The following is a 17,742-nucleotide window of genomic DNA, read 5'->3' on the forward strand; positions in this document are numbered from 1 at the left end:
CGCTAGACGCCAACTTAATGTCCTTGATTCTCCCTGGCCTTCTCTAGGCACAAGGCGTCGCGAGGTGTCAAACGCACATACATTATGTTTTTTCAAATATAACTCGACCAAGCGAACTCTTCCTTTTTATACTTTAATAATACTTTTAAGAACTGCCATTCATACTTTAATTATTTTACTAATAAACATTTTAATAGGTACCTAGGTAGTTAAGTATATTTTTAATTTTTGCCAACCCTATCGAAACCCGCGTGACTAAGGTCTAGTCCATAGATAATAATTATACTAATACGGGTAGTCTAGTCTACAATAGGTGCCTTGTTGGCTTTGGTCGAGTAGTAAGTGTTTTACGCGCGTTTTTGGTGCTTCGTAATAACCTCAAAATCAATATTTTTGGAATCTTGGTAAGATAATTAAACGAATGTATGTTTTAACAAAAAAAAACGATAGACAATCGTTTTTTACGCAATTGGTAAAGGGTCACAACGTGTTAGCTCTGTTTTTGCATTGGAGTCATATATCTACACCCCTCTGGGATGTATATGAATCTAATGTATGTGTCTGATTTGAAGATCTTATGGGACATTAATCTGTGGGGAGTATTTTTGACCCGTGAGCCATCTGCGCGTAGTATCCATGTAGTATCCTATATTAATACGTAGTCACGTAGTCGGTAGTATTTTATATTAATCAGCAGATAACAAAATCTGTTATCTACTGGTTATCTATGGGTTTAACGATAAAAATATTGATAGCCCAATAAATGAGTCGGAGTCCAACTGATGTTCAAAGAGTATAATTACTTATTATAATAATTAAGTGCTGATGTTATTTGACGTTAGTTTTCTCAAGGGTTTGCCATACAACAATAGCTGTTTATTACTGTTATATAAGGTAGGTATATAGGTTCTGTAATTAAACTTTCAGCAGATTTATGTTCAGTTTTCAGTTACCTTCGGCTGATACCTATTTAGCTGTGAATTTAAGCCGGAAACGGTAGGGCACGTTACGTTACGGATTTTGCGTATTTTGTCCCTCAGGGAAACGCCCAACATAGCCCACTCCGTAGCACGCTGAGCGACTTTGAACTTGTGGACAAGTCTATTAATTTTATTTATGCTGTGGACTAGGTCCTCAATTCATCCAAGGTCCTCAGACTAGGCCAACTGTCAACGTCAACGTTTCAGCGCCATAGCCCATACGTCATTACAGGTAGGACACACTCATTAAAGACTGTCGTTTTTAGGCTTTAGGGCTTTTCCTTTGCTAAAACAGGCATCATCTGTGCTGTGCCCACCGTTTGGGTATAGATTATGTCGTATGGAAGCGGCAGGAGTACGTGGCTAATTTCGGCTAATATTGCATTTCAGTCGAAATAGTTGCAACTGGCGCCGAGGAGTGTTGATCGGTGTTGCAATTTTGCATTCGACTAATCGCTTTCACACATTTTTTGTTAAAGCGTAAAACTAGCAAAAAACTCTTGTGGAATTCCACTAAAATATGTCATAATTACATAGGTAGATCCTCATCCTCCAGCTCCCTGCCACCCGAATGGGAGAGCGAGGAGGAGTGAGGACAGTGTTCAGTGGTGCTCTTTCGATAATTTTGAGGTTATGGTCGATAATGTTTAGTAAAAAAGGTTTAATTTTTTTTATTATCTACAGCTTTTACATTTTTTTCGATAGGATGCATAGTTTAGCCGTCAATCGCAAAAAAGAATTTATTTTTTGCGATTGATTTTTGCGCTTTTATTCAGTCGGGTCGATTTTTTCTTAATTACTTTCACCTTTAAACTGAAAAACTTTAAACTTTAAACTAAGTCTTGGACCTATAGAAATGGTACCTAAGTGCCTTCCTTTGCAGAGAAAAGGCCGAAGAGAATTTCCGCAAGTGATTTTCCGCTGAATTTGTCCTGGTTTTTTTAAATAAAAGTTCTAAAATCTAAATTTGAGGTCCACTTGTTGTAAACACGGACGCAATATTCTATTCAATTTGTTCAAATGTGTAAAGCTAGAATGAAATTAATTTGTATGTCGTAAATGTATTACTTATGTCAAACAAAGCCCTACACTGGTACCAATGATAAAAGACCATTACTTACTACCTAATAGCACAGGGCGGGGATAAACGAAGCATCATAACCAGATAACATCAGAGTTGTTTGCACAAAGAAATGTAATTTAATGCTTTTTCCTCTATTGTACTCGTACCTAACCAGATCTCTTTGTACCTACTTATTCAACAGTAGATGATGCTCGCGACTTCGTACGCGTGGATTGAGGTATTTTAAAAATCCCGTGGGAACTCTTTAATTTTTCGGGATAAAAAGTAGCCTATGTCCTTCCCTGGAATGTAAGCTAACTCTGTACCAAATTTCATCAATATCGGTTAAACTGTTGGCCGTGAAAAGCTAGCAGACAGACAGACATACACACTTTCGCATTTATAATATTAGTATGGATAAAATTATATTAGTTTTACTTAGGTATAAATCCATTGAGCGTGAAAATTTTAATAAAATTCTGAAATAATTACGTATGATTGTTTTCACTCGACTGCGGCGAAGCCCGAATGCGAGCGAACCACGGTTAATGAGTATTTGTGGTGCGGGTGTCGCGTGCGGGCTGCCAAACTAAGTTTAAATGAATTTAGTTTGGTTTGTGAATTGTGTCGTATTGTTCGGGCAAGAAAATTTGTCTAGAGATGTCTTACTGGAAGAGCAAGCCCCTTGTGCGGATAATAATAACGTATTTTTATAAAATCATTAAATACCGTAAAAGAAAACCCACTGCAAAATAGACAAAGTTAAAAAATAACTTTAATATAAGTATTTTTTCAAGTTATTCATTCCATCCCAAATTTTATATAATAAAGTAGGTATATAACGTTATTAAGAAGTCTATTTAAATAAAAGGAAAAGCTGACTGGCTGACTGACTATTAACGCACAGCTCAAACTATTGGACGGATCGGGCAGAAATTTGGCATACAGATAGCTATTATGACGTAGACATCCGCTAAGAAAGGATTTTTGAAAATTTAACCCCTAACGGGATAAAATAGGAGTTTCAAATTTGTGTAGTCCACGCGGACGAAGTCGCGGGAATAACCTAGTGTTAGTTATATAAAAAACTATTTGTTATCTTAGCACTTATCATGCACAATTCATACTTTAATCTTTAAGTAGGTACTCAGGTCAACAGTACTCGATACAATCATTGTCAGTTCTCGGTCACAAATCACGAATTCAATACGTATAAATTAAATATGAGAGCAAATTCCCTTTCATCGGTAGCACTCCTTTGTGCTTTCACCTTACTACGAGTCGGTAAGTTAGTATACTTATATAGTATGCGACAGGTCGAGATGGCAATCGGGGTATGAGGCGGGGGGACGCTCCGCACACTCGCACGTCACCCGCACTGTGTTAGCGCAGGGACTGTGCGGTTGTGCGGGGCGTTCCCTCCTCAATTGCTATCTCGACCTATCGCGTACTATACCCACCTAAGGCAACCATTAATCCTCTTTACTTCCTATCCCTTGGGAATTTCGAAAAATCTTATTTCTTGTCTTCAATATTATAAAGGGAATAGTTGGGCTGGGCGTTGATAAATCAGTCACTAAGTCAGGGCTTTTCTTTCTATAATTATTTACACTGAAGATTGATAAAAAGAAGAGTTGATTGTGATCCATCATTAGACGTACCTATCTACAAAGTCCAACAAATCCAAACTTAGTTGTAACAAGGGCATGCCGCCTGCTCGATCATCAGGCTTGGTCCATATCTTCTTCTCATTCTTGTACCACACGACCTTCGTTATTTTATAAAAGCTTAAAGTTTCTCTGCGTATTATCAATAACACAGGGAGGAACGATCAGCGGCTATGAAGTTTGGATCACGGTGGCTTTGGAGAACACACAAGGTCGTTCGATACTACCTACCGCTACCATTCCTCCTTGTAATATGCCCAAAGATTTAAGTATTCGCGTTTGGACCAACCAGTTGTTTTAGTTCTTTGAGTATGGAGAGTGGAGACGTTTGGCTCCCATCTATCGGCCAACTAGGTACTCGTTGAAACAAATTCTTAGAACCCAATAATGATATTTCATTATGTCTGTTGTAAGTCTTCGAGGAGTTATCAGTGGAAACTGTCTTGGTTCTGGTTTCAACAGCATCAAATCAAGGTTACCAAGTCGTTCCAAAATTTTTCTGTAGAATTTGCTTTCCGAAACGGTGGGTAATACAAGTTGGCTTAAATCTATATATATAAAAGGACTGCCTGACCGACTGACTGAATGCCTGACTGACTGCCTGACTGACTGACTGACTGACTGACTGATCTATCACCGCACAGCTCAAAGTACTGGACGAAACGGGCTGAAATTTGGCATGCACATATAGCTATTACGACGTAGACATCCGCTAAGAAAGGATTTTTGAAAATTCAACCGATAAGGGGGTAAAATAGGGTTTGAAGTTTGTGTAGTCCACGCGGACGAAGTCACGAGAATAAGCTAGTGAAAAATAAAGACAAGTACCTATTTGAAGGATTTGAATTTATTTAGCAAAGAGTATGTTATTTAGTTTCAGCTTGCCAGATGTCTTCATCTTTCGAAAACGTAAAATTCTCCAATTTCAAATGGCTAAACGAACCCTCTCAATGGAGTTTAACCAACGACGTGCTAGAAGTAAGGACTGAAAATAAAACAGATTTCTGGCAAGGGACCTGGTATAACTTTTATTTTAATAGTGGCCATGTTTATGGCGTCGAGCTCAAGGAAGATTTTACATTTGAGGTAAGTACATAAGTAATTTATGTTTTTCTATTCATCATCATCATCATGATCAACCCGTTACCGGCCCACTACCGAACAAGGGTCTCCTCTCAGAGTGAGAACGGTTTAGGCAATAGTCTGTCACGCCTAATGTGGATTTGCAGACTTCACACACATTTCACCGCTAAAGCAAGTTATATTTGACTGTTTTAAAAACGCACATAACTCCGAAAAGTTAATGGTGCATGCCAGGGATCGAACCCCCGACCTCCCAAAAAGAAGCCGGACGTCTTAACCACTAGGCTATCACCGCTTCATTTTGTCATCAAATCAGAAATGAGGAGATCCATTGAAGAGCCAGAATAACTGACATAGCGCAGGGTTTCGAAAGCTGAACTGGCAATAGGTATATGGTACCTACTCGTAGTTCGTGCGTAGTTCGAAGAACCGATAGTCCCAAGCTAGGTGGGAGACATCACGAGCGGCGCGGCGCTCGGCGCCCCTTTAGCACGGTGTGCGCTGAACAACTTACACCATATAGGTAAAGCCAGCACTGAATATGCATTGGTAAACTATTTTACTAATCAAAGCAATTAAAAAAGTTTATTTCAATCAAAATTTATTCTATTCTATTGTAAACCTAAGAAGCTAAAACCAGACTTACCCCTTTTAGATAAAAGGGGCTTAGGCTGGTTAAGTTTCTCTTGTTTATTTTATTCAGATCTACGTAGAAGCAGATTTGGAGACACTGTACGACCAGGCTGGCCTGATGTTATACGTAGACGAGAAGCACTGGCTCAAAGCTGGCATGGAGTACAACGACGGACAGTCGATGATCTCGAGCGTCCTCACCAACGAGAATTCTGATTGGGGCGCAGGTATCAAAAATAACTTCCATATTTAAAACTAGATGATATCCAGAAGCGAGCGTTATAGTCTAGCTAGTGGTTACTAACCACTGGTTAGGATTTTTCGGGAGGTCGAGGGTTCGATCCAGGGCACGCGCCTCTAACTTTTCGGAGTTCTGTGTGTTTTAAGTAGGTACTTAATTAAATATAGCCTCAATAGCTAAAATTTAGCCTCAATAGCTGAACGGGTAAAGGAATGGACTGAAAAGTGAAAACCGAAAGGTCGACGGTTCAAACCCCGCCCGTTGCACTATTGTCGTACCTACTCCTAGCACAAGCTTGACGCTTAGTTGGAGAGGAAAGGGGAATATTAGTCATTTAACATGGCTGATATTATTTTTAATTAGAAAAATAAAAATATCTCTTGTTTTAACGGTTAAGGAAAACATAGTATGGAAACTTGCATGCCTGAGGGTTCTCCATAATGTTCTCAAAGGAGTGTGAAGTCTGCACGAGGCCAGCCTGGCAAACGAATGCCTAAACCCTACTCAATCTGAGAGGAGACCCGGGTTCAGTAGTGGGCCGGCAATGGGTCGATCATGGTGATGATATTATGATGTCTGCAACTTCGTCCACGAGGATTTGGTTTTGGATCGCGTTGGTGGTTAGGCTCTTAAAGATCCCGTGAGAACTCTTTGATTTTCCGGGATAAAAAGTAGCCTATTTCCGACTCCGTGATGCAAGCTAACTAGGTATCTAGTACCGATTTTTCCCTGTACCAATTTTGAACGTTGATGTTATTAGGTAAGATATCTTCACGCAAGTGTCAATGACAACTGTACAAAATTTCAACTCAATCGGATGAACGATGTGCGAACGCATACCGAGATAAAATTTTATATTCGAACTAGCTTATTTCCGCCACTTCATCCGTGTGGACTACACAAAATTTCAAACCCCTATTTTACCCCCTTAGGGGTTGAATTTTTAAAAATCCTTTCTTAGCGGATGTCTACGTCATAATAGCTATATCTGCATGCCTTTCAGTCCGATCCGTCCAGTAGTTTGAGCTGTGCGTCAGTCAGTCAGACAGTCAGCTTTTTCTTTTATATATTGGTATAGAATATATACATAGATAGCTCGAAAAGATAAAGTTTGACAATTTTATCTATAGAAACACTTTATCATTGTATCAATTCCACGAGGCGCAAAACTGATTGCTCGAGAAAAGTTTAGGAAGCTGAAAACTTTTGTGAATTAATGATGCCTAGGTACTCGTAATTGAACTGAAAGCTGCAACCATATTATAATTTTAATCATGAAAACCAGTGGTGAAATCAATCAATCAATCAATCAATCAGCCTGTTTGCGTCCACTGCTGGACATAGGCCTTCCCAAGAGCACGCCACCACACACGATCCTCCGCCTTCCTCATCCACCCACTTCCCGCTATCTTCTTAAGGTCGTCAGTCCAGCGGGTTGGAGGTCGAGTGGTGAAATACTTAACAATAAAGTACCTATTGTATTACGATTATGTACTACGCAATGCACACCTGTTCCCGGGATAAAAAGTAGCCATCCTTTAAACTATCTCTATGCCAAAAATCAAGTCTATTGGTTGCTAAGTAGGGCGTGAAGGAAGGTCAAACCAACAAACACACTTTCGCATTTATAATGTTAGTAATAGACTAGTTGAATTGATTAGCGTAGACTTAAGTTTTTTAAAAATCCCGTGGGAACTATTGATTTTCCGGGATAAAAAGTAGCCTATGCCATTTTCCAGGTCATTAACTATACTTTTGCAAAAATCACGTCGATCAGTAACGCCGATGCGACGTGATTGAAGTATAAACCAACAAATAAACACACTCTAACATTTATAATATGGGTAGTGACTAATGGTATTTGGCATAGGTATTATGGTAGAGGCCCGCGAGTCGCGACGCTTCGGCCCCCCTCGTCGTCGCGTCGCGTCGCGTCGGCCGCTTTAGTCCGTAGGTATGTGTCGAACCTAAGAGTTTTTATTTAATTTCGCAGGAGTATACCCTGGAAACCCGAAGAAGTTTTGGCTACGTTTGACCAAAGTGGGAGCCGTGGTCTGTGTCAAGTATTCCACGGACGGCATTACTTGGACTCTACTGAGGTTGGGTCACTTTCCGGTAGCAGAGAAGTACTTCGTAGGACCCTTGTGCTGCACGCCTCAGAGGGAAGGGTTGAATGTTAAATTCAGCGGCCTGACCTTACGCCAACCGGATAAAGATATTTTGCACTCAAACTAATAAGGATCGTCGTCATTTCGTCAGCCTGAGGAAGCCTACTGTTGGACATTGGGCTTACTTGATAAGCACCACCATACCCGTTTCTCAGCTTTCTTCAATCAGCCACTTCTCGCCATCGACAATAGGAACCGGATAAAGATATTTGCACTCAAACTAATAAGGATCGTCGTCATTTCGTCAGCCCGAGGAAGCCTACTGTTGGACATTGGGCTTCCTTGATGAGCACCACCATACCCGTTTTTCAGCTTTCTTCAATCAGCCACTTCTCGCCATCGACAATAGGAACCGGATAAAGATATTTGCACTCAAACTAATAAGGATCGTCGTCATTTCGTCAGCCTGAGGAAGCCTACTGTTGGACATTGGGCTTCCTTGATGAGCACCACCATACCCGTTTCTCAGCTTTCTTCAATCAGCCACTTCTCGCCATCGACAATAGGAACCGGATAAAGATATTTGCACTCAAACTAATAAGGATCGTCGTCATTTCGTCAGCCTGAGGAAGCCTACTGTTGGACATTGGGCTTCCTTGATGAGCACCACCATACCCGTTTTTCAGCTTTCTTCAATCAGCCACTTCTCGCCATCGACAATAGAAAATCTTCAATCGTCGGTCCACCGTACTGGAATGAGCCCCATACCAACTAGAACTACCCATTAAACAAGTAAATAATAATAAAATTGACTTTTATTTTAGGCATATATATAAGTCCCGCAAATTGCTAATGCGCGTGGCCGCCATTTTAGTGACGTCAGCACTAGACTGAAGTTTCTGCACTGTAGTTCTGAAGTTTCTAGACTGATGGTATATTTTTATTTCGGCTGACGTCAAAATTACGTCATTTAGATGTTAATGAGACATGGTTCCGGCGCAGGAGCAATTTGCGGGACTTATACCTATTATAGGTACATACATGACATGAACCCTGAAAACATTACACTTCATTTTTGGGCAGTCGTGTAATACAGCATCTGCGCAAAGTCGAGACTGACCGGGCAATGCTATCTTTGCACACCTTAAGACTTGGCTGATAACACTGATAAATAAATAATGTAGGTATTCAGATAAAATTCCATTAATATTAATGTTCATGTCTACTGAAAGGTCTCTGACGGTGTTCAATATGTCCCTAGTGATATATACGGAGGGCCTTAAGATTCAAATTTTATGTATGTGAATGTTTCAGGAACATTCAGGCATAATGTTTTAGTTCAAGTTGCCCCATTTGGCTCGTAAAAACGGTCCAGACTGAAATTTCGTCCTTAATTGGTACTTTTCAGGGACATTTGCAGACAGCAGTAGGTAGGTACACTGAGATTTATTTTCTAGAGATAAGCAATAAATTATATATATGTCGGAGAACAAGGGGGATGGCCGACATCAGAAGGTAGTAATTTCAATTACAATCATTTTAATACTCACTTATCACACGTGAAAACCACTAGCGTAACGTAACGTAGCTAAACCTAACCCTACCTAGCGACCGGCTCCACCATGTCCCCATACCGGCCCCAGACCAACCAGCTAACCTAGCACACCACAATTAGTTCAATTAACATCAACTACAACAATCACGTTTGTCGAATACAAATTGGAACGATACAAAAGGACTCACCCGATAAACAACCTGTCTAGATCGCCAAAACACACTCACAGCAACCTTTCACAACCTAGTAGTATAACCTCAAACAACTGAAACTACATTAGGTCACAACGACAATGATAATAATAAAACCTACAGTACGACACACATAGTATCCACTGAGAAGCGACTCTGGCCAAAGCCAAACGAATAATGTCTCGAGACACACTGCGCATCTCATTTTATAATCTCACAATGACGGTGGGGACGATGACGCGATGTTCAATGAACAAAGTCTTTACAATTAAATGGCGGCGAGCCTACACGGCCATTCTGACATGCGTACGTCCTCGTACGCCAAGTATTACAAAGTATGTGAGGACAAAACCATAACCACAAAATCATTTTACCGCTCGCCCATCCTGACTAACTACTAATCGTCATTGAACACTTTCCGCATAACTTTTTCTCATCAAAACAGCCACCTCGCCGTTTATCATCTAAATGGCCACCTCGCCTTTTATCATCTAAATGGCCACCTCGCCTTTTATCATCTAAATGGCCACCTCGCCTTTTAGACAACCCCTTTTTTTTAAATCGAAGCTAGTGTGTGAATAATTTTCAAAAATGTGGGCATAGATCGTGTATCCCACTTCTGATGTCGGAGAACAAGGGGGATGGCCGACATCAGAAGGTAGTAATTTCAATTACAATCATTTTAATACTCACTTATCACACGTGAAAACCACTAGCGTAACGTAACGTAGCTAAACCTAACCCTACCTAGCGACCGGCTCCACCATGTCCCCATACCGGCCCCAGACCAACCAGCTAACCTAGCACACCACAATTAGTTCAATTAACATCAACTACAACAATCACGTTTGTCGAATACAAATTGGAACGATACAAAAGGACTCACCCGATAAACAACCTGTCTAGATCGCCAAAACACACTCACAGCAACCTTTCACAACCTAGTAGTATAACCTCAAACAACTGAAACCACATTAGGTCACAACGACAATGATAATAATAAAACCTACAGTACGACACACATAGTATCCACTGAGAAGCGACTCTGGCCAAAGCCAAACGAATAATGTCTCGAGACACCCTGCTCATCTCATTTTATAATCTCACAATGACGGTGGGGACGATGACGCGATGTTCAATGAGCAAAGTCTTTACAATTAAATGGCGGCGAGCCTACATATATTAAAAAAATTACCTACACACCTACTTTATTTTGTATATTGTAGTCACCAACCAATTACAAACGAAAGTATGTTTTCTAATTGAATTTCGAATGTTTTTTAAGACATGTTTGTTTGCAATAACGCCCACTGATTTTTGTCTGGCAATCCATGACGTGATTTCTTTCTACCTACTAATCCGAAGAAAATATAAAAAAACTAGCTTATGCTCGCGACTTCGTCCGCGTGGACTACACAAATTTCAAACCCCTATTTCCCCCCCTTAAGGGTCAAATTTTCAAAAATCCTTTCTTAGCGGATGCCTACGTCATAATAACTATCATATAGCATGCCAAATTTCAGCCCGATCCGTCCAGTAGTTTGAGCTGTGCGTTGATAGATCAGTCAGTCAGTCACCTTTTCCTTTTATATATTTAGATTACACACTGTTACTTCACGTAAGATTTTTTACACCGTTGTTATTGTTACCTGTTCTCTCCCAAAGCCACCATGATCCAAACTTCATAGTCGCTGATCATTCCACCCAGTGTTGGGGACAATACAGCTTTTATAAAATAACGAAGGTCTTAGTTCATAAGAACAAGTTTTTCATAAGTACAGTTTAGGTACTAACAAAGAATTTGGAAGTACTACTACGTATACGTAGGGTACTAAAGATAGAGAAGACTGAAGAGACGTATGATGACTAATGACGGAAACTGTCTTATCTTTTCAAAGGATAGCAGTCATTGTGGCAGTCATCGACCATCATCGAGTCAGACATTCTTTTTTACGAAATCCGATGGTAACGAGTCGATTAACGGCATAATTCGCGGTATCAGGGAACATAAATCAAGTCAACCCGAGCAAAGCAGAATTACTTGCGATTTTTTTTCTCTGTTGAATTTCGTTATAATACGCTCCATTACGCTCCCTGTCCTGGATTAATCTCTTATCTTATGATGAATTTGACCTCTGACTATGATGCCACCGGGTAGTTACATATGCCTATGTATATTTTATAAATGACTGGTTTTTCTCACATCTTCCGCGATAGGTACATAATTTTATTTATTATTTATTTATTTATTTATTTATTATTTAATTAAAACGGCCATAAAGCCAATTACACTAATTAAACTACGAGTACAAACCAACATAAACATACATACAAAAATTATAAATTTTAAAAAGCAAAATTATAAATTTTCACTAAAGTGCAAGATCTGACCCATGAGGTCAGCCCATTTGTCAGCAAATATGTCACAGCGAGGGGACTCCTTCAGCAGCGCGTTGAGCGCAGCCAAAGTGCGCGGTATGGGTGACCTGGAGCGCGCTACCGTGCGACTAAACGGACTTACGAAAAATTTGGAGCGGTGGCGGAGATAGATGAAGAATTAGAGGGTGCATAAACGCAGCAGAGCTTGTTGTGTAGTTCAGAGTATATTTGTATAATTAAGTAATCATTATAGTTTATACTAGCCTAAAGCACTCTCAGATAATGTAACTATTTATCGGCGAAAGAATTTTCACAATCCTCATATTAAAGTATAGTTAAGTAGTTCCGGAAATTACCTAATAGGTAAGTACATCTAAACTTTACATCTTTATAATATTAGCAATATTAGCTACTGCCAAATTGCTTAGTATAAATTGGGGAAAATCAAGATATTATGCAAAAATATATTCTTAGGAGTTTTGGTCATGTTATAGGTACTTAGGTAAGATACGGTAATTTGTTTAATAACATCTTACTACGTAGAATGTAAATAACTCAATAGTAGCTATTTTTTTCGGATATCTACCGCCACTGCCAGTTGCTATAAGAGGGCAGTGTAAGTACTTACATCAAAATCACTTGTAAAAGTTTATCTAAATCTATCTATATCTATATCTATACTATTATATAAAGAGGTAATGTCGTTAAGTTTGTTTGTAGGGGGTAATCTTTGGAACTACTGAACCAATTTTAAAAATTCTTTCACCAGTAGAAAGCTACATTATTCCTGAGTGACATAGGCTATACGGGATCTTTCAAAACCTAAATCTACGCGGGCGAAGCCGCGGGGATCAGCTAGTAATATATAAAAGGAAAAGGGGACTGACTGACTGACTGATCTATCAACGCTCAGCTCAAACTACTGGACGGATCGGGCTGAAATTTGGCATGCAGATAGCTATTATGACGTAGGCGTCCACTAAGAAAGGATTTTTGAAAATTCAACCTCTAAGGGGTAAAATAGGGGTTTAAAATGTATGTAGTCCACGCGGACGAAGTCGCGAGCATAAGCTAGTATTTAAATAAAAATATAATTATATTCAATTCTAATATTTAACAAAATAGAATAGGTTGGTAAAACAAAAAGTGCCTTCGGCACTTAGCTTCGTACCCTCATTTTGTCGATTAATTAATGAGATTTATTATGTTGTCTGTTCGTGTTTTGGGATTGTTGTTGTGAAACACCTGGAAGGCATCTCTATATGAAACGGGTTTTGATAATGAGTAATGACGTTCAATATTTTTTGAAAATAGGTAGGTAGAGACATTCTCAATTAATGATTTTATTTAAGTTTAATGAGGATAACGGCCATATGCAATGAAATGAGATTGAGATTTCCTTTTATCTTCTAATTGATTTTCAATGTTCAATATTGTCCCCGGCTGGTTCCCGGTAATATACCGGGAAATAAATCAATTAGGTACCCTTATTTGCACTTATCAAACAACTTATGGATTCCCGGTAGTCTCTAGACTAGAGTAAATAATAATAAAATCTATTTACTGAACGTCAAAGCATACAGAACATTATACCTACACGTTTCTAAAAATAAAATGATTTTCTAAGATACATAATAATATACCTACCTACTTCATGATATTATCTGGAATCTACCATTGAATAACTGAGAATGACTGAAAATATTGTGAACCAAGCAAAAAGATACTAGGTAGGTGGTGGATAAGTACCTACTTACCTATCTATTTTTATTTAATTTTTAGTGGGTTTTGGTACCTCAATTATAGAATCACTTTGTTGTCTGTCTGTCCGTCAAGAATCATGAAATCTGGCAGGTCGGTAGATCTTAGAGCACATGTAAATTGTAAACTGATCTTGTCAGTCTGTCTGTGCGGTCGCACGTCGCCATCGTTTATCCTATTGAGTTGAAACTTTGTACAGTTTTTGTTGAGACTTCCGTGTAGGTTTTTGATATAGTAGGTACCGTCAACGTACAAACTGGCCACTGGCCATAAAAAATAAAAATACTATTAGAAACATGACTATAAATAGCACGTATGACAATTTCGTAGCAACATATATCTCCCGTATGGTCTAGTGGCTAGGATACCTGGCTTTCACCCAGGAGGCTCGGGTTCGATTCCCGGTACGGGAAATATTTTAATTTTTTAATACTTAAATTCTTTTTTTTAGAATTACTTATTTTTACCAGTTTTTGGAATGTATTTTAAAAAGATCAAACTTACAACCGTGTCAAGGTTGTTTTGTTGTCAAGTAGTTGTTTTCACTGCTTGTGTATGCACGGGTCCTAAATCGTTAGGCAGTGGACCATCATAATCATCATGATCAACCCATTGACGGCTCACTACAGAGCACGGATCTCCTCTACGAGTGAGAAGAGTTTCAGCCATTGTGTACCACGCTGGCCAAGTGCGGATTAGCAGACTTCACACACCTTTGAGAACATTATGGAGACCTCTCAGGCATGCAGGTTTCTTCACGATGTTTTCCTTCACCGTTAAAGAAAGTGATATTTAATTACTTGAAACGCACATATTATAACTCCGAAGAATTAGAGGTGCGTGCCGGGTATCGAACTCCCGCCCTCCGATTAGGAGACGGACGTCCTAACCACTAGGCTATCACAGCTTCCAGCATCTTTAGGTAGGTACATAAATCATTAGATAATAATTATTATAGGATATCATAATGTTGCGATTCCTAAAGTAATCTATTTTCTGTAGAGACTTGTTGAATGGGGAATAAATAATAATTTGTGCTTCAAGAGAAGTTCAAAGACGCAACATCTTTCAAAATACTCTAGTGAATAAACGTTCCGAGAAAGCTCTTCAATGCACTTCTATCTAACGACTACGCGCTTTTCAATTTGAATCTTTTCGTCGAAAGAGCAATAGAAATCCTGGAAAACTAACTGAGGGCCTAATTGACTTCCTGGCACGGTGATTTAATGATTGCATAGAATAGAAAAGAATATAACGAGTACTTTAATTGCAATAAAACTAGCTGATGCCCACGACTTCATTAGCGTGGAATTAGGTTTTTAAAAAATTCCCGTGGGAACTAATTGATTTTCCGTGATAAAAAGTAGCCTATGTCACTCTCCAGCCCCCCAATTGTGTAAGAATAACCATTTCATGGCTATCGCAATCGTCAAGAAATTCTGCCCTTTGATTGGTTGATTCGCTGTTTACATTTTTTCACAGCCAATCAAAGGGCAGAATTCTTGACGATTGCGATAGCCATGAAATGGTTATTCTTACACAATTGGGGGGCTGGTCTTTATCCTTTAGCCATGCAAAAATCACATCAATCCATTGCACCGTTGCGACGTGATTGAAAGACAAACCAACAAACTAACAAACAAACACACTTTCTCATTAATAATAAGGGTACCGATTTTACAAGTGCTTTTGAATCGTCAAAGTAATAATTTACCTCCACTGGTTCGGAATGACGTTCTTACCGAAAAGAACCAGCAAGAATATCGGTGGTTGCTCTTTTTAAATATATGCCATGGTTGGGATGTTTTTGGGTTCAATTTTTTGGCAGGTTTAGTTTGAAAACTGGTCTGGTGGGAACTTCTGTACGAACTTGACTTTTATCCCGTGGAAAAAAGTTCACGGGATAAAAGTGGTCTTGATTGATCACCACTATATAAAATCGATACTGTAATGATTTTAATTTTTAACATACACAATTTTTTTTAAATTGGTGTTCGGAGTTTGGGTCATTGTAAGACACGAGTAGGTATATAGCTTAGGTAATATTATTTGGCGTCTCTGTTACGTAGGTATAACTATTTAATCTGTGTCCTTGGTTCCAATTTTCTGATTTCCTGTCTTCATTTTGCACGTATTGTAGTTTATTAGTTTTCCTGCAAAATTATATTATAATAAGTTTACGTACATCCTGCCAAAGCTGTGTTGGCGTATTCGGCGTTATTATTCTAAGCTTACGGAATAGAGTTTAGTTTAGGTACTAAAAAGAAGCCTGTGTCTTAAGATGTTTTTGCGGCCTATAACCGTTTCTGGGATGCGAGCTTTGTGCCCGTCAAATTCGGTTAAACGGATGGGCCGGGAAAAGGTATCGAACAGACAGACATACAGACATAATAATGAAGCTTTTATTACTGATGAAAGAATTTTCAAAATCGGTTCAGTAGTTCCAGATTTGCGTAGTTGAAGATTTTGATTTTGAAGCTTGCTTATATTTGTAAAATAATGAAACAAAATCACTATCACTGGCCTATTACCTATATTAAATGCGTAAGTGAGTGTGTTTGTTGTATTGTTGTTTTATTGATTTATCCTTCAATCACGCCGCAACGGAGCAACGGATTGACCAGTGGCCCCTACCGCGGTTGTTTGACAGCTACAATGTCACGATCGCAATCATTTCTGATTGGTTAATGCTCGCTCAATATTGGCTACAATGCATTGTTGCAACAAGAATCGCACAAATTCAGCCAATCAGAACAATTGAGATTGTAATAATGATTGATGCAGGTTTTAGACAATCGCCCTACTGATGTTTTACCTGGAGAGTGCCATTCTATCCCGGAACATTAAAGAGTTCTCACGGGATTTTCAAAAGTCTATATCCACGCGAACGATGTCGTTGGCACCAGCTAGTTTGTAATAAGTATCTATATTTTAATGAAACTTATAATAAGTAATTACCAATGCATAAAAGCTGTAGGTAGGTACAGAGTAAAGTTGCTTTTATTACGTCTAAAATATTATTTTAACGAGGTTTACTTTTGATGAATGACCTTTTAGGGTTGGTTTCATTGTGCGGCCATACGTTACAAGATGCCTCATTTATTTTATTTGAATAAAATATTCGACCTCAGTCACTGAGTTGCAGCTTAAACTATAGAGTAGCAGACCATATAAATAAGACGTCAAATAACAAGTTTGTTTTATTGCTTTGATTTACTGAATGATAAATAGTATGAGTAGTGGTGGACTTTGTACTGTACCTACACCAATCAGGTTGAGTCTATTTCGCGGATAATTGGTGCTCTATCAAATGACAACTCTATGCTCTCATCATTAATATTATAAAGCACTAACATATGAAAAATCCTTACATTTTCGTTTAGACACAGCTTTTTGGCCCATTTGCTTAATTAAGTAAGTGATTCATATTTCTGGATAAATAAAAGAAAAAGAAAAAGTAATTCCTTCCTCTGTTATAAAATTTATCTACTTAGGTATATTAATTATCATCATCATCATCATCAGCCAATATGCATATACTGTTGGATAGTTGGCCTTTTTACGGTTCCGTACCTTAAAAGGAAAAAAGAAACCCTTATAGGATCACTTTGTTGTCTGTCTGTCTGTCGTGTCTGTCATGAAACTTACAGGGTACCTACTTCCCGTTGACTTAGAATCATGAAATTTGGCAATTAGGTACGTCTTACAGCAGACATAATGGGGAAAATCTGAAAACCGTGAATTTGTGGTTACATCACAAAAAATAAATTAAAATGTGTTCGTGAAAAAATTATTAGCATTTTCAACTTTAAAAATAAAATTACTATGGGTACCAAGTGGGGTATCATATATGAAACGGCTTTACCTGTGAATTCTAAAACAGATTTTTAGTTATTTTGATGCATACTTAATAGTTTTTGATTTATCGTGCAAAATGTCGAAAAAATACGACGATGAGTACTCCTACTATCGTTGCCGACCTATCTGCACTTGGCTGGCGTCCTACACTTCATTTGCCAAGACGCGGTCTCTATAATATTTTGACCTCAAATGGCCTCGGTCCTTCGACAAACGTGAATAG

At 38.7% G+C, this 17,742-nt stretch overlaps 1 protein-coding gene and 1 non-coding gene across 6 annotated transcripts; both read left to right on the forward strand.

Annotated features, from left to right (window-relative positions):
- Positions 1-226: 226 nt before the first annotated feature.
- Positions 227-8,583, forward strand: LOC117987106 (uncharacterized). 5 transcript variants are annotated; one of them, XM_069502020.1, is made up of 4 exons: positions 227-342; positions 4,585-4,796; positions 5,497-5,653; positions 7,661-8,583. In XM_069502020.1, exons 2-4 carry the CDS (start codon positions 4,599-4,601, stop codon positions 7,900-7,902), a joined length of 597 nt encoding a protein of 198 aa, XP_069358121.1. In that variant the 5' UTR covers positions 227-342; positions 4,585-4,598; the 3' UTR covers positions 7,903-8,583. The 5 variants fall into 5 exon arrangements, with proteins under 5 accessions (XP_069358121.1, XP_069358118.1, XP_069358119.1 ...); XM_069502017.1 differs by having other exon boundaries at positions 276-404; XM_069502018.1 differs by lacking the exon at positions 227-342 and adding an exon at positions 753-894.
- Positions 8,584-14,002: 5,419 nt separating this feature from the next.
- On the forward strand, positions 14,003-14,074 carry TRNAE-UUC (transfer RNA glutamic acid (anticodon UUC)). Its single transcript has one exon. It is a non-coding gene; the product is annotated as a tRNA-Glu (tRNA).
- Positions 14,075-17,742: the final 3,668 nt, after the last annotated feature.

The sequence above is a fragment of the Maniola hyperantus genome, chromosome 12, assembly GCF_902806685.2.
Source record: "Maniola hyperantus chromosome 12, iAphHyp1.2, whole genome shotgun sequence".
Classification (NCBI taxonomy): Eukaryota; Metazoa; Arthropoda; class Insecta; order Lepidoptera; family Nymphalidae; genus Maniola; species Maniola hyperantus.